The sequence below is a fragment of the Erithacus rubecula genome (genome assembly GCF_903797595.1).
Source record: "Erithacus rubecula genome assembly, chromosome: 2".
NCBI lineage: Eukaryota > Metazoa > Chordata > Aves > Passeriformes > Muscicapidae > Erithacus > Erithacus rubecula.
The window spans coordinates 15,125,712-15,149,240 of NC_136685.1; the positions used below are offsets into that span (position 1 = coordinate 15,125,712).

The 23,529-nt window shown below is 44.0% G+C and overlaps 2 protein-coding genes across 4 annotated transcripts in view; one reads left to right on the plus strand and one right to left on the minus strand.

Moving 5' to 3' along the window:
• The first annotated feature begins 7,843 nt into the window (after positions 1–7,843).
• LOC306813077 (uncharacterized protein) overlaps positions 7,844–23,529 on the plus strand; it is a 211,985-nt gene continuing 196,299 nt past the window's right edge. For 2 of the 3 annotated variants that reach the window (XM_079328119.1, XM_079328118.1), the window contains exons 1-2: positions 7,845–8,207; positions 18,474–18,593. The gene's annotated coding sequence lies outside the window, so the exon portion shown is untranslated. Of the gene's footprint in view, positions 8,208–18,473; positions 18,594–23,529 lie in introns of all 3 variants that reach the window. The other variant, XM_079328117.1, reaches the window with a different exon arrangement.
• ID2 (inhibitor of DNA binding 2) lies at positions 10,931–12,970 on the minus strand. Its single transcript, XM_079299158.1, has 3 exons — positions 12,519–12,970; positions 12,264–12,328; positions 10,931–11,592 (listed from the first exon to the last, which is right to left on the minus strand). Exons 1-2 carry the CDS (start codon positions 12,864–12,866, stop codon positions 12,272–12,274), a joined length of 405 nt encoding a protein of 134 aa, XP_079155284.1. The 5' UTR covers positions 12,867–12,970; the 3' UTR covers positions 10,931–11,592; positions 12,264–12,271.

Genomic DNA, 23,529 nt, shown 5'->3' on the forward strand with positions numbered 1-23,529 from the left:
GAGTGTCTGGAATCATATTAAAGGCAAAAAGGGAGGCCTGGGGAACTGTCTTAACTTTGACATCTGGAAGAACTTTATTTATCAAGCTTTTATTATTCATCAGGTGTTTAAACTGTGAGTTTGAAAGTTAATATTAAGTTTTCAGGAATGACCCTTATCAAATTGCTCCAATTTCCTCCTGTGTCTGAGTAACCAGCCTGCAGAAGATGTATACAGCAGATGTGATATGTTTGACTGCAGTAGACTTTCATCATTGGAGCTTAAGCAAATCATGCAATGGAGTGAAAGCAGACTGCTGGAAAAGGTAAACCTGGAGTCATATCAGTTATCTAATGTCAAAGTAGGGTCACATGGGGGTCTGGTCTGTTCTTGTTCAGTTCCTCAGTTAGCAACCTTATTGGTGGAATCTCAGAGTTTGCTACTGTCTGAACCTGCCTTATCTCAAAGGACAGAATTATTGATACACACAAGACTGTAAGTTAACATGATACCATTCAGTAAAGGGAAGTATAAAGTATTGCACTTACAAAAGTGAAATCAAATCTGCAAATATAAAATTGATTATAAACCACTGAAATACTGCAGAGGACAATGGAGTTTTAGTGTGGCTACTAAACCAGTAGTAAGCTAAGAAGATAAATGATACTGTGGAAGTGAGAGGGAAGAAGGGAAGTGTCTGATGGGTGAATTAATTGGAATATTATCCAATCCAGGAGAGGTATGTCCTGCTGCTAAAGGTGTACTGTGTCCAGGCCTGAGCAACTTTAATAAGCAATGGAGGAGAATGGCAAAAACATATAGAAAATATGACTTTACAGTTATATAATATTGGAAGAGTTGGATTTAGATGAAGGTTGAATGGATGTGATTTCTTCAGATGTAAAATATTGTTATAAAAAGATTACAAGCTCCATCAGTGAAGCAGGAATTAATCAGCTTCTAATTTGTGGTGGAAACTCCTCCCCAGTACTTTAAAAACTTTCTACTAAAGCAACATTAGTGATGATAAGTTGTGGAATTTCATTCACTGGGAGTGTTTGAGAGTAATATAAATGAACGGATCATAAAATGATCCCCTGCCACTCTGGTTTGCACTTTTTGGTTTTACATTGCAAAATGCACAGAAATTTGTTTCAAACATCAGCTGTCACTGCATTCAGCACTGATAGGACTCCCAAAGGAAAAACAGCATGTGCCAAACTATATATGCTCCTGGGAAATTCACTGATGAAGCAGGCCTCAATGTAAATACCCATGAAAGACAAAAAGTTGCCAAATTCCCCCTTGGAGCAAGTCCATGAATAGAAGTTCAAATGCAAAAGGTCCTGCTTTGAAATAGGAAGAGCCAGGCAACACAAAGCTGGTTGGAGGCAAAGATAACAATAACCCAGACCATTCCAGTTGTAGGGGGTGCAGTGGTGTCAATTCAAATGGAGGAGCAAACCAGTATATTTTGCATATCAGATTAATTGCTCCTTGTTCATGCACTTTATGGTCAGATTTCCAGTCACAAGTATGACTCTTGTATTTTGCACAGTGACCTCATGTCCAGCCTATTGTCATGTTGGGTGTCTGCATTCATGTTACAATTTTATTAACACTGATAATTAAATGTATGGCTCTTGGAACAATTCAAGTACTTGACATAAAATCATGTTACCTGATTTGCATTCAGGCCAAAGAAACTGCTTTTACTTCACCCAGAGATATGTGGCTTCCCAGTGTTTATGCTTTCTCCTTGGCTCTTTTTTCTTAGTGATATAAACAAACCCAGGACTCAAACCTACATTAATGCTTCCAACAGGATAAGGACCATTCTTTGGCCTATTGCCATGGAATCTCTCCTGGTGATATTGATATTGATGCTCTGTAAAACATAATGCTACTCTGGGAGGGTTTCTGGGCCATGTAACTCCCAAGTCATGGCTGGCAATTGTTTGAGTGTGTGGCAGGTACAATTTCACATGATGAATTACCAATTTTAGTGCCCAAGATGCTCCCATTGATAGTATTCAAAGATAGCCCAGCATGAGACATGCTAGTTCATAAGAATTCCTGAGAGGAAGAATGATATTTCCCATTTTTACAGATGGATAGAAACATGAAGGAGTGAAATGACTTGCAGAGATTGAATACAAAGTCTGTGGGAAATTTGGGCTAAGAGCTGTCTTATAGCTCCCAGTTCAAAGTCTTAACCACAAGATCATATTTCCCCCCACATCAGTGAAGCCCTGTTTCATCACCTTCAACAGCTGATAAATTACTGGTTTGAGCTGCTTATATGCCAGAACTTTGAAGGGAAAGGTAAGAAGTTTTTGTGGCTTATAAGTGTTTTCATGGACACCTTAAATCATTCACCAACTCTCTAAGAATCTAATGAAATTAACTTTCTATCCTGGCTTGTAATTAAATGCTTAAGAAAGCTGTGGAAGCCATCAGTTGATAAAAAAAAATTAAAAGTACATTTCAGTGATAGTTCAGAGACTAAGAGATGGTAAACTAATACTTTTAAAACTTGAAATTTACTAGATTTATAAAGCCCTTTTTTTTCTCTCCAGAAAACAGAAGAATGTCTATAAATACCTCTTCAGCAAAACATTCAGTTGCTTAGAGGCATCTCTCTCTGAAGATTTTTTGGAATTGTACTTCTTTTGGGACCTGTTTCTGTGATGATTACATCAAATTGCCATACAGTTACCTTACACTTACCTTTGGGTCCCATGTGACACTGTCTCAAAGATAAGGACACGTATCCAGTAATTGAGTATATCACATAATACTTCCACTGAAGCCCTTAGGCATTTGTTTTTAGGAATGTGTATGTTTCAGTCTGATGCCTTTTTGTCAGCTCATGCAGATGATGAGGATGACTGAAAAAGCTGTTTGAGCATCAGGAGCAGTCAGTTTGCAAAGATTTAGGTATCAGTACAGCCTTGTGTATCTTCTGTGGCTGTGTTCTACACTGGAGTCTGTACTGGACAATCTTCTTTGGTGTTGGTACCCAGCTCGAGAGAATGAAAGTTTGCTTAGGTCTTACATACTGCAGTCACATTCCCACTTGTACTACAGAGGTATCATTTTTCAGGATTGGAAAAATGCTGGATCACTCCAGGACAACATCCACTCCCTCTCTAACCTTTTAGTTACTGCATCAATTAATGCCCTCAAAAATAACACTTACAGAGCTGTTTTTCCTTTGTAAGCCTGAAACTTGTATATCAAAAGAACCTGCTGTTATTTATTATTTATTATGCTGTTCCTTAGTGAATGACTTCCATTGGAAAATCTGATTGATGGAGAAATTTATATCACAGAACTATTGGTTTTAGTGTCAGTCCTCTTTCCTCTGTCATTTACTAAACTCTGTTCACCATGTCTATTACTTTTTACATAATCATTGTCCTTTTTATCCTTTGCTGTATCCAATTCTGAAGGAGAAACCCCCACTTTTTATTCCTAATGTAAACAATATAAAAAATAGTCCTCACTACTTATTTACATATTTATTGGTAACACCCTGAAATCATATGTGAGGTCATAAGTGTTATAAATACACAAGATTTAATAAGAAATAGCACTGTCTATTAAACCCCAACATGGAATAAAAAAAATAATTCTCAAAGCTGACCTACTTTTCTGTTTTCCATACTTTTAGTGAATTATACACTTCCTATGATAATATTTTGTTGTTGCTATATGCTTGGCAGGAGTTGAGTTACCAAAGGTGGTTCATTCATAATTTTCCTAGCAATTGAACCTGCAAAAGGAAGTTGTAAAAAAATACTTTTATTTTTCCCTAGAAAATGTTGAATTTAGTCTGTTATGGAAGGTATAGTTATCAAGTACTAAAATACTTTATTTTCCATAGGTTATGCAATGTGAATAATATCCAAAATGCAAGGGAAAATATTTTTTATTCTATTGAGGTGCAAGGCTGCCTGGAACTAGCATTTTATATTTGTAAATACTGTAGAATTAGAAAAGGGATTTTTAGCTCTTTTTTAGGCTAAAGAATAAATCTGTCTACCCCCTTCCTGAGTTCACAAGACAAGTAAGTTTTACATATTTTTGTTCTAATAGCTCTGCTTTTTTTCTTGTAGAATTTGTGACTGCATCCATTTTCTACATTACAAATATAGTTTCTGTTCTCCCTCTTTCTTACATGGACACTACTTCTTTACCTCATTCATTGTGTTTTCCATGTTTTCATTACCTGCAATTCTTTGCAGAAAACTTACTTTTCTTCCCTTCCCCTGGCAGAATAATTTTCTTCAGAATTTTCTTGTGTGTGTATGTGTGTGAGTACATGATATCACTTATTCTTTTTGTTCTGCATATCCCTCTTGTCTCATTCTTCCACTTGTAGTCACATTTCCATTGGCAAGGTGTTGTTGCATCATATTTTTCAGTGGAAGACCAATAAATCCTAAAGTACCTCCTTTGTTTTTTCACTTTGATGCCTGGATTCTGAGTTTATTTTTCTATTTTTAAAATTTTGGTTATTTTTAAGCTCATAACTAACAAATCTGCTTCCTTTCAGGACTGCCATAGTCCAGGAAGTTTCTGCCTTTGGATGTCTCTCCAGAAGTTCTCCCTTTCTGTGTCAGATATTCAGGAGAATAATTTTCATGCTGTCAATAAATTGCTAATTGCCTGGATGTGGTGTGTACATAACACAATTCTTATGTATATGTTTACTACAAGAGTCCAAATTTCTACCCATTTAAACTCTAAGCATAGCTTTTTCTTCTAAATTAAACTTTTAAACTTAGGTGCATGAATTAAAGTAATTCAGTCAAAATATTAAATCTCCAAGGAACTCTTAACTTTTGAATGACTGAAGAATCAGATTTCCAGTGGAATTTAGAATTTAATTTTATAGTTATTGTAATGTCTTGATACTTACAGGATGAGGTCCAACCAACACTTCCAGCTTTTTCTGAAAGAGTGGTAAGTGCAACCATGTGATAATAAAAGCAAAATGGGAATTAGTAGAGATTATTAAAGAATGTGTCCACATGCATAACACCTCCATATCTTCTGGGTGGAAATATCTATGTGCTGTAAACCATCTTTCTCACAAGAGCTAGACTGATTTTATAGATTTGGAATATGATTTACTCAGCTTCTAACTGTTGCATCTTTTGGAAAGTACTAATGGGAGATTTACTTAGTGTATTTTACACATTTTTTTTTTAACCCAAGCAAACCCCCAGCAGTGGCACTGTGTTCTCATATACTTATGGGGAGAAATACAAAAGTACTAGGAAGATACTTTTCCAAGAAGTTGTGAAATGTAGCTATGGTGCTTGACCAGTCCTCCTGAAACAGCCTGCCCATCACTTTATTCCTCTACGTTAACTCATGTAGACACTGCATGTGAACTTTAAAAATACTTAGTTGTTCATATTCTTAGTCTGATTTTATTTTGGGGTATTTTTTGGGGGGGGAAGGGGTTGTTTGTTTTTGTTTGGTTTGGTTTTTTGTTTGTTTTGACTTTTGTGGGTTTTTTGATTTTGTTTTACTTTTTTTCTTGAAGCAAACCTCTTCTACCCTTAATGAATGGAAAATAAGAATCTCTAGCAGTTAACCTTCTGCATAACGATGTCCATGAGAAACATTTCCTCCCCGTTCCACTGAGGTAAGTCTGTGTGTCTTTCTGATGCTGTGTGAGACTCTTTTCTAGAGGCATGAATAACTTACAGCTGGGTGTGAAGCTACTGGCCTGAACAAAGCAGAAATAGCAGCAGCATCTTGTTCAGCACCAGTTCCCTATTCTCTGCTCTCTACATTGATTTACAGTAGACTGTTATCACATTCCTTCTCTTCAAGTACTGCACCTATTTCTAAAAGGTTACAAAGAGCTTGTGGATGGGCAATGAGGTTTACAGAAAGTACAGCTGCAGGACACTGTTACAGGTTTTCTAAGGCACTGAATTTCTTGGGCTGCTGGTATCTGATGTAGTCAACCCAGTTCAGTTCTGTGGGGTGCCTGAGTGAGAGTCCATCTGGGATGGAGCTCTCTACTCCAGGTGAAAGAAACTTGAACAAGACTGAAAACACAACTCAAACTTCAACCTTTTTTAAAGGCCAGATATGCTGCTTTGATCTTTTACAGTCTAATATGGAAGAGATACTTAGTCTTATGTTAATTCTGTCCTTCTTTTTTCTTTCTGCCTCTCTTCTCCCTTCAGACACTATGTCTCTTCTCAAGAAGAGAAAAAAGGTGTGAGAGGTGTAACTCCTATAGAACATGCAAGTTCTGTATTGAGAAAGAGTGCATCTAAGAGAACCCCCATGCCAAAAATTTGAGGAAAGCTGTTGTAGGAGCTTGTGATATGCTGAGACCACATGGAGGAAGTACACCTAAAGCTGATCTTGCACTCTTCCATCAGCATCAGGTACTGCAGCTGTTGGCAAGAGGTGGGCTTTAGTGAGGCAATACTGCTGGTCCTGTGTCTGCTCAGATGCAAAATGATAAGTATCCAAATAATTTATTCTCTTTCAAATGAAAGAAAAATTCACCAGGTTTAGAGTCCAGTTCTTAAAAAGAGAAGAAAAAAAAAAAAAGAAACCCACAAACAAATGTGTGTGAGCTTTTGAAGTTCTGCCATCAGTAGTAAAACTTAAGAGCCGTTTCAGGCTGTTAGTTTTACAGAGAAATACCTGATCTATTCATAAAACTGTAAGTCACAGGGTGTAATTTGTGGTGATACTTACTAGAAATTATAAAAATGTACTCTTTTTTCTTTTTGCAAGTAATGCATTTAGTTTAATTGTTTCAAATCTGGATAGGCCTTGTTGCTTCACATAATGTAATTTCATCTATCCATTCATTGTGTTCTTGTGAAACAGCAAGTAAAGTGCTGTCTTCTAGTGCAGCTAACAGCAGTAAGTCTACTGCAACACTTCCTGTACAATTGATTTTTCTCAGTTTGGCCCTATTTATAGTTTTTGCCCAGTGTAGGGACCACCCTTTAATTTTTTTTCAAGACAAGCAATCAACTGAAATATAAATTCCTCTCAGCTACCATGACTGACTCCAAAAGCAATTGCATTTGTTCGTTTCATCCTTGGTTTTCTCCTTCAATTTACCTTAGCTTGTGGCTCACACAATCAGTGGCTGTTACAATATCAGCTTGTTTTATTTAAATACTGTTTGCATTTGGCTCCTACACTTTAGAACTATGATAATGTAGTGGCTGTTTGAGAGAGTAATATGGTAATGTGGGTAAAACACATTTGATTTCAAAGATCTGACATTTTCATTTATCTGTAGAATCGGAAAATACTGATCCTTTTGCAAAACAGTAGTTTTACAAAGTGCATTTGTGAAAACCTTTTTCTGAACAAAATTCAATGCCAGTGTTTGCTTTTGCCATGCAACAGTTGAATTCTGCTATCCCTCTTTACAGCTTCAAGTAAAAGCTGTGTAAATAATTTCTTGTCATTAAGCAAGGGCAGTGATAAACACATGAAGAGATTTTTACCCACTGCTAATTCTCATTAGCAAATCATAATTTTATCTCTTTCCCATATTGCATTAATTGATCCAGACTGCAAAGTGTTCTATAGAAGAATCCTTAACACGCACTAGACTGTTTAGGGAACGTGTTTTACTTTCCAAAGTCAAATACAAATCAGTTCTATCAAACGGTGCTTTCCCCATTGCGTTACGAGCGAAGTATTTGGTGTTTCAAAGCAGATTTCTCCATAGGTTTTTCCGAAGCGCGTCGCTCCTTGGGAAGGTGGGAGCTGGATGGGCGCAGGGGCGCGGGAGGAGGCGATGCTGCCGAGCGGAGCCGAGCCGGGCCGGGCCGAGCCGAGCGGAGCTGAGCCGAGCCGGGCCGAGCCGAGCCGGGCCGAGCCGAGCGGGGCCGAGCCGAGCCGGGCCGAGCCGAGCCGAGCCGAGCCGAGCGGGGCTGAGCCGGGCCGAGCCGGGCCGGGCCGAGCCGGGCCGAGCCGAGCCGAGCCGAGCCGAGCCGAGCCGAGCCGAGCCGAGCCGAGCCGAGCCGAGCGGGGCCGGCGGCGGTGCCGTGCGCGCCCGGCCCGGAGGGTGGCACTGGCCCTCCACGCACCGCCCGAGCTACGGCCTGCCCGCTCCCCGGCAGCGCCCTCGGTCATGTTGCTGTCAAAATATTGGCACCGGGTCTGCAAGTGGCTCCCGATGGTTTCGGTGCGATACACACAGTGCTGTGTGCCCGGGGGTGAGTAAACAAACCCCAGCCTGCTCTCTGCGTTTCCCTTACCTGGAGGTGGGATGGAGGGACTCCTGCCACCCGTGGGTGTGAGCCTGGCGATTTCTAACTGCGATAAGATTGGGAGCTGGGCCATGGGCTATTAAGGGCGATACACAAGAAAAGCCAGGTTTGGAAACCTCTCTTCTAGATGACAGAATGCTCTTTTATCTCTGTTTCCCACCCACCCCGGTGTGGAAGTGTCCATAGGTGCATTTGCAACTTCCATGCATAGCCTACTCAAAAACAAATTGCAGAGTTTAAATATGACTGTCACGAAAACTATTTTGCTGCTATTATACTTGGCTGCAGGTCATCTTGATCTATTGTGTTCAGCTACTCAGTTAACAGGACTATGGACAAGAGCTGTGTACAGAGAGAGTGAACGGGCCAGGGAAGGTGGTGAAAATGTCACAGATTGTTCTTATGTGTTCTGAAGGGACAATGACAATGGTATGGAATAAAGAAATCCCATGTCTTCAAGGAAACCTAAAGAATTAGTTTTAAGGCTTTAGGCACTCAGCTTTGACCTTGCTGTTTATCTTTGAATGACAAAATCTTAAGAACAAAAACAAACAGTGACTCTTTAAGGAAAGAGCTAGTTTAAGCTCCCAGTTCTGATCGTGGGATTGCATTGTCAAGTCGAGGAATTAGTTAACTCTGAAAGAGGAGAAATGTTTTCCTTTCTTAATTTACATTCTTAAAAACATGTTTGTTTGTTTTCCTGCTCAGCTCCCCACGCTTTGTAAATTGTGAATTTCTCTTTTGGCTATGCATGATAAGGAAACCAGTTTCATTCTACAAGTGTGTTAATCATCCTGTAGTTTAAAAATATCAAAGTGCAAACGCTGTAGTTTCTAAAGGGGTTGATCTTAAAATAATTACAGTGATCTGACCGTTGCAGCTTTTTCATTTTAGAAAACGAACTGTGAGTTTAAAGTAACTTACTGTTGCTTCACCCCAAAATGAGCAGCAGGGTGAAAAATAAGTTTTGATGGTGAATTTTGGTGGCGATTGCATTGGATTGTTACTGATTTGGAAGATCTCAATACTCTGATTACAACCCCGAGTATGCTGCTGCTAAGAGTTGGGTAAAATAGTCAAGAAAAGAGTCTTTTAGAGACTGAGGGGTGCTGAGCTGCGGCAATGAAGGGTTTCAGTGCAGGGCTGTCAGGGTTAAAGGCTGATCGCACGGAGCTGGAATAAGCCCTGCGCTGCGGGGCTGAGACAGTAGCGAGGTTCGGCCACAGGAGGCACAGCCGGTGCGCGCTGCACGGAGCTTTCCCTAATCCCGGCGGGAGATGCAGATCAGCTCTGCGCCCTGTCCTTCCCTCCCCACCCCCGGCCCGGCCCAGCTTTTGCTAACCCTTCTCGTCTTCTGATTGCATTGATCCTCTGAGAGGGCGCGCTCCTGCTTGGGCAGGGCAGCGTCAGTATTAAGAGATCAGGGCTGGCTTTCTCCCAGCCTACGTGAATGGATTTGGTGTCAAGGGCAAGGAAAGGCAGCTGCTGCTGCCCTAGAGCACCACCCACCCACCTGTTCGCTAGGGAAAGTGTTACTGGCCCCAGGTGAGGCTCCTGCCTTTCACACTAAGAGTCCCCAGAGCACAGAAACCCTAAACACGCTCCCTCGGGCCCCGAGCGTAGCGCCTGCCAGAGCTGTGCTTACCCTAAGCGCCAGTCAAGTTTCTTTCAGATTACAAGTGACACTCTTAAATTCCCAAGTAGGACCCATAATTTAACTTCCCATTTCGGGGAAGTTTATATGCGTGCGCTTAAATTAGCATGTCATCTGATAAGGCACAGTTCCCACATCCACTGTCTTATGACAGCAACACGTATTTAATGAACAGTGGTTCCACAGGGTACAGTAAGTGTCCCTGGAATAATAAGGGATATTGCATCGTTTCTGAGGGCAAAAGAGAAAGAAACAAGCAGTTTCTGGCTTTCAGGAATTTAGATTCCTATTTCGAACTTAATTTAATTCTTATGGAGAGAGTCCCTGTAGGAGCAGCCAAAGTTTAATCAGTAACACAACAGCGATTTAACTCAATTCTCAGTATCTTAGTCATATGGAGGAGCTGCTGCAACTGATTAGAAAGCCCATTTCATTGAAATATTGCATGGAAGCATGAAAATTCCAGTGAGGAAAGGCAACAGTCACTTCATCATTCTAGATCCCATGTTAACGCATCACCAACTCTCCAATTCAAAGCCTTTTTAGAGAAATTTAATAGTTGGGGCACTAATAACCACCCACAACCCTTAATTCCAAGTGATTATTCTGAGCACAAATTAACAGATCTGGGCCATTACTACCCCGAACTGAATCATTCAGAGGGGTTGGAGGGAAGAAAAAGGGCAATACTCCATGGGAATGCCTCAGGATTAACTGCTTTTGTACATTTCCAAGCACTTTTGTCAATAGCATCCCTAGTGTAATAAATTCCTTGTCTAGTTCCTTTCACACTGTTTACAGGCAGATAACTTAGAAGATTGCAAAATACACTCAAATAAAATTTTCCAAGCTACAAGAATTATTCACTTCAGGTAATTTTATTCTTTATAGCCTCTACATATTTGAATTTTGATAAATTCATAACAATGTATAAGTATTAAAAAAAAACCAACAAAAACAACACAAATCAAAGCCAGCAAACAGTTGGTCCCCAAAGAATAAAGCAAGCAATCAGTTCAATAAACACACTTGATTTATTTTGTATAAAAAGGGTTAAGTTTACAACTAAACTTTTATAAAAAGTTTAGCATGATTAAGTACATCATTACACTTTTTGCAGAAATGTGTATTTCTGCCACTATACAAGAAAACTCTAATTAAAGAGTTCACAAGGTTTCACTCATATATATATATTTATATATAAATATATACACAGCATTCAGTCCTAGGTTTGTGTCAAAAAGGTAATTTCTGACCACAGACTCTCCTAAAAAACTGAACACTGGATCCTTCTGGTACTCACGCTCCACCTTTGGAAAAAAGGCAAAGTCTGCTTTAAAATGGGCAACTCCTTGTGAGATTTTTGTTTCACTCCCCACGTTGGGAATAGTATATAAAGGAAGCCTTCCAACTAGGGAAAGGGTATTTAAGAGTCTCTTCATAAATAACTAGGTTCAGTCCAAGTTGTAAAATGGGGTGGGGATAAAGATCAATCTTGATTTTTTCTTCTTAATTCATTTTAAAAGGTCCTTTTACTTGAATGTGGATTTCCCCCTCCAGATACAGCTGAAAAATAAATTCAGCACCGCAAAAAAAAAAAAAAAAAAAAAAAAAAAAAATCCTGTAGACATTTTCTTGTGCAAAAGAAAAAAAAAAAAACTCTCATCAGTGGAACACCTGCAAGAGATTGAAAAGAGGCATATTTAGGAGAATGCTAACAGGGCAGAGATCCGGACAGACTGGCGCCAGAGAGGAAGCCACAGTTTGAACATTTAACCAAACACTCAGAGATTGGGCAAACCCTGGCGTCCAGATGCAACACATACACGCTCACACACTCGCTCTCAAGAGCACAAATTGAACATAAAAATAACATACACTCTAGGGAAAGGCTAGAACGAGGATTCTCAGTCCAATCTTTATTTAGATCTCTGTAAACGCAATGTTCAGAGGCGCCAGTCTGCCTCTTAGAGCAATTATTTGATTAAAAGCAGTCACTTATTTAACTGATAGCGCAGACAATCCCACATCACAGAATTCAAGGAATTGTGCCAAGATTCCCAACTTAATCAGTCACTTTGGCCCAGGAAGTTAAGGCTCCAAGAACAGATAAGAATTTGCATTAAGCAGCGAGCAGGATCAGAGGAGCCTGAGCTGCTGGGTGAACCTTAGCGACACACACACACACTTAGGACCTCAACTCAGTTATTAGTCTCATTTCATACTGATTACAAAGGTATCTCCTAATCAACTTTCAGGACCTATTTTTAGCACTTGCCATCACGCCTCCCATTCCCCGGGGAGCTAGTTTTTACCCGAAGTTTAGGAAAAAAGCGCACGGCACTCACCGTTTGATTCAGCCACAAAGTGCTTTGCTGTCGCTCGACATGAGCTCTGAAGGAAACTCGGACGCCTGCGAGAGAATAAGAGCAGGGTAAGGGCGAGGTGTCCGAGCGCTGCCCGGGCGGCGGGCGCGGATTGTCCCGGCCCCCGCGGCGCTTCCCGCGGCTCTCGGGAGCAGCGCCCGGCGGCGGGCGCGCACCGCGGGCACTGTCACCGCCCCAGCGCCCCGAGCCGGGCCAGCGGGCAGGGCAGGCACTCACCTGTAGCGAGAGAATGCTGATGTCTGTGTTGAGCGTGGTCAGAGGAGTTCTGGAGGAAGGGTTCTGCCCGGGTCTCTGGTGGTGCAGGCTGACGATGCTGGGGTGCGAGTCCAAGGCGATCTGCAGGTCCAGGATGTAGTCGATGACGTGCTGCAAGATTTCCATCTTGCTCACTTTCTTGTTCTGCGGGATGCTGGGCACCAGCTCCTTCAGCTTGGAGTAGCAGTCGTTCATGTTGTACAGCAGGCTCATGGGGTCATCCACGGGGGTCTTGCTCCGGGAGATGCCCAGGTTGTGCTCCGAGAGGCCGGTTTTCCTGACGGACCGCACCGGGCTGAAGGCTTTCATGCTGGCAGGCGGACGGAGAGCGCGGTTCTGGCGGGCGGGCTGGAGCTTGCGGAGCGCTGTGCTGCCGCTCTGGCGCTGCCGGAGCTCGCACTGAGGGCTGGCGCTGTGCGGCCGCCCTTATATGGCGGCGGCCGCCGGGCCCGGCCCGCGCTCGCTGCTATTGGCCGCCGCCGGCACGTCAATCACCGCGGGGCGCCCTCACTGGTGGGGCCTTCCGCCCGGACAGCCAATGGCGGCGGGGGGCGTGGCCGCGCGCACAGCTGAGGGAGTAAATAGTGCGGAGCTGCGCGGGGCCCGGGGCGGCTGCGGCGCGCTCCCGCCCGGCCGTCAGGCATCGTTCCGTGCCCTCCGGCATCACTCTGTGCTTCCCCTCTCCCTCCGTGCCCCCCGGCATCGCTCCGTGCTCCTTCCCTGGCTGCTCTCCGCCGCACCCCGCTCTCTGCACGGGCTCGCCCGGAGCGCGGTGCGGGATGCGCAGGTCCCCCCCGCAGCGAGGGCTGAGCTTTCCCCAGGGCACCGCGATCGAAGCATCCCATCCCGGCGGTGTCGCATGTCCCCGCTTAGCACACGGCAGCGAAAGTCTATGGCCGTGTTTGCAGCCAGCGCTGTAGATGCGACAGTGAGCAGGGATAAAATAAATCGAGATTAAAGATAAAATAAGCCTATAAACCCCACTGCAACTTTCTGTCCTGGTGAGGACGGGACATTAAGCACCCCACCAGCCAGGCAGGCGTCACTTTTAGCGCCCTGCTTCCTGAGAACAGGGCTACTTCAGATGATGCTATTAATTGGAGATCATTAAGCAAATCTGCATATTGGAAGTGCATTTACATGTATTACCCTTGAAAGGCTGCTCATCTGCGCCCTATCAGTGCTCGTGACACAGTACTGCCATTAATTATGCATAGATTGTTTCTGGTGACAAATGCAAATGCTTACTACACGCTGTACTTTTAGCAGCTTTTGGTTGCAGCCAATGAGACATCTTCCAGAAACATGCCAGAGGAAAAAGTTTTCGGGGTTTTTCTGTTTTGTTTTGTTGAGCTGGAGAAGTGACTTTGACTTTTTTTTTTTTTTAAGTTTAGTTCCATTATATTTTTCTATATTTTGCCTATACTCCCGGCTGTGTAAAATCGGACAGAGCTTTCACCTTCCATTCCACACACTACCTAAGGAAAGTTCAACTTATAAAAGCGTGAACTTATATACACAACTAATAGAAATGAATTTCTGCACAAATCGCAGCAATTCTCTGATTGTAAAACTGCACAGATGCTTAAAGCGCGTTAGTGTTCATTGCAAACAAAACCGTAGTAAATGCATACATCCATAAAATCAGTGAGGATTGTGCTGCCAATCATAAATATTAAAAGCAGACCAATACTGGATTTATCTGCGCGGTTGTTGCATAGCTACACGAAGGGGGTCGGGGCTGTGTGAGGGGAACATTACGGACAGTTGGAGACAAAGCTGGGAAGAGCCACATCAGGATTTTTAATTTTTTTTTTCCCAATTAACGTGGCATTCCTGAGCTGGTGGTTGGCTATTCTTTTAACAGGGCACTTTGGTGACTGTCACACCAGGGTGTTTGCCCCGGGGCTGTTCTCCGGGGTGGACTGGAGGCGGTGCCGCGGCTGACAGGAACACAATTCAACACGTTTTGAAACACGAAGGGTGAAAGTGAATCTCGACATTCAATCTGATAGGAAGACAAGTACACTGTTCAAGTGCAGTTACGGAGAGTAAATAATAATAAAAAAAACCACCCTGCCAATTAACGACTCACTTAAAATCACGACTTAAGGCGACTTCAACCCTTACATCTCTAAGATATCAATTGGTGGTGGTGCTTGACCCGCGGCCACAGGTTTTGGTCCTGCCTGCACCAGTGGAAGGTACCAGTGGAAGAAATGTTGAGTGATGTTGGTGTAATAATAATCAATGTAACTATGCTCATTCTTCTCCCATCGTTGCTTGTTGTTCTTGGGCAGCGGAACGGCACCGGCCGGCCGGGCGCTGCACAGGACCCCGTATTATTGCTTTTTGTTTTCCACACCAAGGGCTTAGCAGGCTTTTTGGAAAACCGGGAAGTTGTGTGGAGAGGCTGACCTGGCTATTTTCTGTGTCATCAAATGACTGTCATGTGCGCTTTTTGCACACGAAGGAGACCCCGCGAGCAGCCAGGCTGCGCTTCCCCTAAGAGTGCGGCTGAAGTGCCTTTCCCTAACGTTTCATTCCCTCAATTCTGCTGTTTTAGCACTGAAAGCTTTGGCAGCGGCTCTCCAGCTTTGGGAGCTTCTGCGCTCTGACACGGGCCCCAGGAGCGCTGTCGCAGCCCCGGCGGTCCCGCTGCCCCGGGCGGGGAGAGCCACGAACCGATGGTGGGGGGAAGCTGCGAGCTGCTCCTCGGGGGCTTTTCCAGGACCCGTCCCAGGCAGCTCCGAGTGCCTCGGGAGCCGTGCGTCCGCCTCGTAGTTTTCACCCGGCACTTTTACAGCCGGTTGCCAGCGCCGAAACGCCGCACCGCATACATCTGTGAGGAACCGCCGCCACTGGAAGCCACGCACAAAGCGCCCTCGGGCTCCCGAACGCGGGGCTGCGCTCCGCGGGTGCGCGGCTCCCCCCGCCCGGCCGGCGCTGGGTGCGCGCAGCGGAGCGGGAGCGCGGCCGCCCCGGGGGCGCCGTTCCCCCCCGCGCCCCCGCGCCCCGCCCCGCGCCCGGGGCCGGCCCGGACTGCGCGGCGCCAGCCCCGTGACATCAGCCCCTCGCCGCCGCCCCCCCCGCCCGCGCCGCCCGGGCCCGGCGGCGCCGCTCAGGCGGCTGCCATGGCGACCGGGGCTGCGCCCGCGGCGGCGGCCCGGCCCCGCTTCCCCCTCCCGGGCGCACCTGCAGCGGGGGCCGCCGCCGGACGCCCCGCCATGCCGCGGGGGGAGGACGAGGGAATGTGGGAAGGCGGGGGGGGGCGCCCGCAGAAGGGAGAGAGGAGAGAGTAAAACGGGGAAAACCGGGGTTGGACGGGGGCGGGGGGGGGGCGAAAGGTGCTGGCGCCGCTCGCCCCCCAACTCCCGGCTGCGACCCGGACGGGAAGGAGCGGGCTGCGCTTCCCAGGCTCCGATGTAGGATAGAGAGTGGGGGGTTCGGTCCTGCCGCACCCCTTTCCCCTCAAAAATGTGTGTTTTCATGCTTTTTTTGGAAGACTGCCTATTCTTTGGCCTCTGAAGGTCTTCGCAGCGCAGCCCCAGGGTCACGCAGTCGCCCCCGGCCCGGCTGCCCCGGTGCGTGTGCGGGGCCCGGGGCTCGGCAGAGCCTGCGGGGCTGCGCTGCCGCCCTCCCTGGGGACCGGCACGTTCCCCCGCGGCCCTGTCCCCTGCCTCTAATGAAATCTATCTAAAACATCCAGTAATAATGTAAATAGCTTTAATTGCCGCGTATTTAAGCCATCAAACCAGACTAGAAAAAAAAAAAAAAAAAAATCTGTTAAAATTGGCCTGGTTCCAAGTCATTGACACCATCCAGCCTGTCCAAGCAGGGTGTCCAAATATGTTTTGATACAGAAGTTTTCAATGTACCAGGTAAAATATTTCGCTAAACTCGGCCTCTTTTAACTACCCTTTTCCTTTTGTTTGCCTCACGTTTCCAATTCATTCAAAGAAAAGTTGTAGAAGTTTGGGGGTTGTTTTTTTTTATCTTTCTTTCTTTTTTTTTGAGCGGGAGAGAGAGTAATGCATGCAAAATATTTAGTTACAACTTCTGCGAAAGGCACCGATCTGTAACAGCATTTCTACTTTCACAAAGGATTTTCCTGTTACTTTTGTTCCGGTCACAAAATTAAAAAAAAAAAAAGGCGAAAGAAGAAGAAGAGAAAAAAAAAAAAACTTGGGGGAGAGATAAGGTCTGGAAAACAATCTGGAATTGCCAGGCTGTTGGTGGGAGCTCTGCGGGGCTGGCGTCAGGAAGTCTGCGCCGCCTTCTATTACTGTTGATCCAGCTTTGTGCAGCTGCACTCAGTACAATTAGCTTGTAGAAACAATCCTGCTGTAGGCAGCCTCTTCCCTTCAAAGTGCTTTTCTATACTGATCCCCTCACATCATGATGCTGGAAATCAAGTCACAAGCCGACCACTGTTTGGCCAACATCATCTGTGGGAATTCATTAACCTCCATCCCAGAGATGCAACAAGAGATTGTTTGTCCAGAACTAAACTTACAGCTTAATATGATGTAGCCCATACAGGAAAAAACCTGTGTCCTCTTTTTTTCCCTTTTTTCCCCCTTTTTTTTTTTTTTTTTTTTTTTTTTTTTTTTTTTCCTTTCTGTCCATAACAAGAAACACATTGTGCAGCTTTTTCTTCTTCTTCTTCTTTTTTTTTTTTTTTTTTCTTCTACAGGGGGTGGGGAATGTAGCTGAAACCAGGCATGAGCCGACTCCTGCTAAAACTTTGCCATCAAACTGTTTTTTGGTTCATCGGGCTGCAGTTTCCATAGAAGCAACTTATCCCCGCGATCATCTTGTCGGGTGCACTTCGCAAGCTCATTTCCCGTCTGAGCTTGCTCCGCTGCTCTCGGATGCTGCAGCTGACACATTTCCTCCCCGTGCACTTTGCACCCACCTCATCCTTGCCCAGATGCTCGGGGCTGATTGTGCCTAAAAGGGGGTTTCAGCACACTCCGCAGCTGCCTTGGGGGAAGGGACTTTATTTTTTTTTTTTTTTTTTTTTTTAAATTTTCCTTCTCCCTGTTTCCCACCAAGCCGGCAGCAGCCCCTCCCCGTGCCCCCGTCCCCAGCGCCGCAGACCCGGCTGGCGGGGGCGCGTCCCGCGTGTGCGAGCGCAGCCGTGTCGCGCCGTGTCGCCCGTGGGACAGCGCTGCTGTGCCCGGCTGCGAGCGGGGCCCCGTGTGCGTGGGCAGCCCGCAGCGGCAGCGGCAGGATGACATCTCCCTGCTGCACAGCTGTGCTGCTGGCAGCACGGTCCTGCTGCCCGTGCTGCCCCGGCAGAGGAACTGGCACCGCATCTCCCTCGCCTCCAGCTCCTTCACGGGGCACCAGAATGCCCTGCCCACCGATTCCATACACCCCGCTCTGAAACCCTCCGGGTGCTGCTTCAGGGAACGTATGGGTACACCTCTGAGACCCATTTCCAAACTCCATTCCACATTCCAAATGCCACAGATCCGCCAACTTTTAAGATCTCTTTTCCACTTTCCTCATTGTGCTTTTAAGTAATGTTGACTTCACACAGCATCATTCCCTTCATCCCCACTTTTGAGCATCCCTGCTGCTGTTAATCCCAAGCTGTGTGTTGTTTGGATGCTTTGGAAGTATTTTGGCAAAACATAAGTGTTTTTTCATTTTTTTGAGACATCTCCATTTTGGACAATAGGAAGGGCAGGCCTTTGTTTGGAGTCTCTTTTGACATGTGTATCATTTTATGATCATATTCCTAAACTGCTGCCGTGTAGTAAAATTACTTTTACTCAGACTGTGTTTTCCAGCACTACCCTTCATAGATGGGTGTTTCCATGTGAATTGCATGGTTTTGCTGCAACATTTATACCAAATCCAAATGCTTTTGTTCTAATGCTTATTCTCTTTTTTTTTTGTAAGTAGGACCAGTGCCCTGAAGGCTTTGCTACACAAACTGCTATCTGCAAAGGGCTATTGCTTACCTGATTCTACTTGAAGAAAATTGCCGTGAAATCTTTCTGAGAGCAGCATCTCTCTGGCATAGTAAGTTCTACTGGTATAAGGTGTATTAGATCCATGTATTAACTCTTATGTTTTTATTCAAAGTCAAATACATTTCTTTAAAAAAACTTTTAACTATTTTATTAATGCAACATCTATTTTCTAAGTAAGTTACATATTGTCCTCTTCAGATGTTTATAGTGAACCATTTAGATGGCTCTCTAACTTAGCATGGTTGTGCTAAAATCTGGGATCAAGCAAGTTCACTTATTAGTGCATGGCTTATGTAGCAGATGGTTTTCATCTAATGTAGCTTTTCTACCTTTAAATTAATGTAGGTCTAAAATATTGCAGATTTTGCACTCCCCACTAATTCTCTGGAAAATCTATTCAGGATAGAAAAGGGAGAAGGAGCCAGGCAGGAGATTACTGACAGTACCTCACATGCAATAAGGAATAAACCAAGAAGTTAAAATGGGTTTATTCTTTTGTTAATTATCTAGCTGGTTGGTCCAGTTCCCCTGTGTCTCCCACTTTGGCCCAGTTTTGATCTTTAGGTGCAGGCCTGTGGAAATAAGATCACAAAACACTTGGCTTAATTTTCCTGAAAGAAAAGGAGGAATTGGGAATTGGCTTGGTGGGTGAAGATTTTGCAAATCTGTTCCAGTTATGGTTTTAAGCACATGCACCCCACTCCACCCTCTAAATTTTAAAATCATGATAATTTCAAGTATAAGCATGTTTATGTAGTATGCTCTGTGTGTTTTGTTTTTCCTCGATATTAATAATGTTTCTTGAACAGAAAGAAACAGAAGAGAGTCTGTTCTGCAATTGGCATCTAATTGTTGGTCAATCTGGCCTTCCTGTTGTCTTCAGGAAGAATATCTCAGTTTGGTGGTGGAAAGCTTTGAAATATTAAGCAGGCAGTACTAATTTAACTTTTCCAAAGCTATTATTATAGCCTATGCCAACGCAGGACCCACAGTATTCTCGGTCCTTTTTGACTAATGTGTGGGAAAAAAAATTGTATGGTCAGAAAATCCTAATTTCACTCAGGATTTGGATCTTGGAAGTGCAGTTTAACAAAATGTGTGCACCACATCCCAAATGCACGTGCACCCTCAGGAGTCCTGTTGAACCACGTGAGTTCTAGTGAAGTTTCCTAGGCTGTTAAAACCTTGCTTCTTTATTGGCCCAGAATGAGCATTATCTAGGTTAAGCTGACTTTGTTAGTGACTGTCGCCTGCATAAACCCACCTGGGACACACAAAATAGGTGTCTGAATCTCTGGAGAGGCCTGGGCCAGGAGGTGTGTGCAGGATCATGGTTAAATGCACTCTGACAGCATGGAGCTTAGCACAAGGTGCAGCAGCTGGAGCCGCTGGAAAGTTCAGGGGCAAAGAAGGAAAAGAACTGCTGCTTTCTCATAAGCAATTTTTCTCATGAGAGCACTTGTCCTGGAAGTGAGTGATGCAGATTCAATGTTCTCCTCATCAGAGGTGATATAAACTCCCTCCTGCTTGCAAAGCAACCCTAACGACCAGAGATAAGGCTAAGGTGGAGGACACCCACCCATCCTGTTCAAGCTTGCCACAGTAAAGAAACAGATGCAAATTTCAGAGGCCAGAGGCATTATAAACAAGAGGGAGCCTAACACTGTAGCTCAGGGGTAAAGGCATCTCCTGGATGGCAGGAAGCCCAAAGTCTGGGCCTGCTGGCCTGGCAGACTCACCCATTCTTAGGGTGAGGTTCATCTCACCTTATCTTAGCTATTTAGAGGTTTTATGTCTCATCTCTCTATAGTCAGTGGGAAGAGAGAACAAGAGACACCTGCAGAGAGTGATTCATTCTGTGCCCATCTGACACCTCTCAGGATGGAGTGAATCTCCTCGCTGGGGGCCGTTGCTCGCCATCAGTTCTCAGCAGGAGCCAGACAAGCAATTTCAGCCAGAAGCCTCACTTAGAGATGCCAAGCGAGGTGGATTCCACTGTGGATGACTAATTTTTCTGATTCATCATACCCGAATTTAGTTTTTAAAATTCGGGTATGTAGTTAAAGTTAGTTGAGTTCTGTCTCTGCATCGTGGTCATTCCTTCCATTGGAAGGCTGGACATGGATAGCTGGGGTGAAAATGTCTTGGGATGAAGTATTGCTGAGCCTATAGAGCCTAAACACTGTGTGGCCATGTGTGTCCCTAGTCTGAGCTTGTGGATCCTGGTGCCAGGTGTCTGAAATGTAAGTGTGGAACTATTACATGTCATTTTGTGCACTTCTTTTGTGGATGGTCTGACTCGAAGCACAATGTACTGCTTCTGAGGGAAGAACTAGATGTGTAAAATATGCATAAAAATTGTTTGAAGAGTTTACAAAGCTGCAATTGGGATTTCCAGAAGGCTGGAAGGCTCTGTATTTAACTCAAAGAAAGTGAAGTACTATGGAAAATGGACTAAGTGTATACTGCATTTTATGCACTTGAATACCCAGAAAAATTTGTCTCTCGCTTCTAAAACTGGAGGTTGGATGCCTTTAAAAATATCACCTTTAATGATAGCTCTGAAGAGATTAGCCTGTAATTTTCATTTTCAACAAGCTATAGTTTTCAAATTTTTGATAATGTGGAATAGTGCCGTGGTGTACTGCAGCATAAATCCCAACTATGTACTTAATTGTTTCATCAGAGATCAGCAAAAGGTCACCCAGATCTCTTATCAGATTACTGGAGTGCAAGTGTTTTCTGTAGTGGTCTGAGTTTGGTGCACACATATTCTTTGCAAATGGATGATTCCAGAGAAAGACAATTTTAGTTAAAGGTCACCAAAGGCTTGTTGTACAGTCATTTTGCAAATTTTACATTGTAGAAACAATTGTGGAAAACAAGTGTCAAAATTACAGTAATATGTTTTCCTGATGGGTTTTTAGCTACAAATACAATTGGAAGTGATGCCACCACATTGTTCATGTCAATCACTCCATAACGCTGAATGCCTTCAACTATTCCAAAACACATGGTTGAGAAATTCTTCCTCTTCTTTTATCAAAATATTGAGGATATATGTTTAAATTTGGCAACATAAAAATAATTTGGAATGGAAAAAAATAATTTGGAATGGACTAAAATTGAATTATTTAAGGCCTCGAGCTATTGTTTACAGCAGAGACAAGAGATTTGAAAATATGAAAAGGATGCACAAACTTGTTGAAACACTTTGAGCCAGAACAAAACAGCTCATTTATACCTAGCTGAGCTTCTCAGCTGTTCTCCATTGAAGAATCAGAATTGAGACTTTTAGCAGTTTATTTTTTTCCTGCCTTATCACTCTGCTTGTTTTCACTTCATTAGTGATAGTTTTGTGTTCCTGATTCCCTTTCACAGGTCTCTTGGCTCCGGAGATGGGATTCACCTCACTTGATTTATGGCAAGTGTCTGGTTGATGTCTGCGTCTAAGCCTGTCTTTAGAGACTCAGTTTACAGACAATTGAGAAAATCGTTGCTTCTGTGATGACTTATTTCTACCTAATACAATAGTTTGAAAGCCTAACTCTGTCCTTGATACTGTCTTGATTTTGAGTACAGCTGTCCTTAGCTCAGACAACATATTGTTTAACTAGACACCCTGGCCTTGATGGATGCCCCATGTCAGGGTTGGTTCTCAGATTTTCTTGACAATTCTCCACTTTTTTTTTTTTTTTTTTTTTTTTTTTTTTTTTTTTTTTTTTTTTTTGTGGGTATGTGCATGTGTCTTGACATGTTGGACAGCATTGAGAAGAATGAGCAGCAGCTAAAAGTGAGCAGTGGCTAATAGACCAAGAGGCTTTCCTGACTGGTTTGGTGGAGTGCTGGGATTTTACAGTCCACAGTGTGTGGACTAGAACCTCATGCTAGGTGCTCATAGTTGTGAGTTTTTTGTGCATTTCTGCCTGTTGTTATTCTGCCTGTTGTTAGCTGTGCAATCTACACCAGCAGAGCTGAGTATTCCTTTGTGGCATGGATGGCACTTACATGGGGAGGGAGGTGGTTTTCTGTGGAAGCCTCACCTCAGCTGTTGTAGAAGGTACACAAAGAAGGAAGATGCTCCTTAAAACAGCTGAGTTGTGTCCTGGAGGACTTAATCCATGTCTCTGCCACAAAGTTTTTTTAATGTGAGTTGATGGACAAGTCACTTAGAGCAGACCTGTGTCAGGAGACTGTTTATCACATGGGAAGTCCTTAATCCAATAGGAATTGTCCTTAAAGATCTAAATTATTATGAAAACACCACTTGGAGTAACAGGTCCCATCGATCACAAGTTTGGCAGCCAGAACTAGAGTTAGTAGCCAGTACATTTTCTGACCAGCTGCTTCACATATTACCATTAGTTTAAAGAAAACAGGTTTTTTTGTTTTGGTTTTTTTTTTTTTTTTAATAAGGAAATATCCCTTTTGAGAGTAGTACAGAATGTACTGGGAAAAGATTATGGGGTGGCAGAAGTAATAATGGGCGTTCTGGTGTCCTTTCCAGTTTTTCTGGGCCCATAGATTCCACCTTCTGCTCTCCAGCTGGGAAATCACAAGGTGGTGCAGTGAGAGTAGGGTGACTGCCAGAGACCAGAGAAAGTACCAGTCACAGCTGGAGAAGGACTTGGAGCAGGAACAAGGAAGTCTAAGGATTAAAGGGGAACAGGAGAGGGAGAATCCAAGTTTCAGGTTTCTTCATCAATTTAGATTTCTTTCATTTGAAATGTCAAGCTAAAATAAGCAACACTATCCAGAAAGTGAATGCTTCTGAAGAAGTTTCTTGTATTTCTGTCTCATGTTAGGACAGCTTGTGAGGTAAACTGTAGTGATTTTAGCCCTGGTTAAATCAGTTTCCTAGATTATGGGAGACATAGGTTCTGAGTTGATCCAGTGAGGTTCTTATAATCCTCAGATAAGAAAGACTCCAGAGATAGTAATTTGGGACATTCACCTGGTGCAATGGAAATTCTAAATTGCAGTTT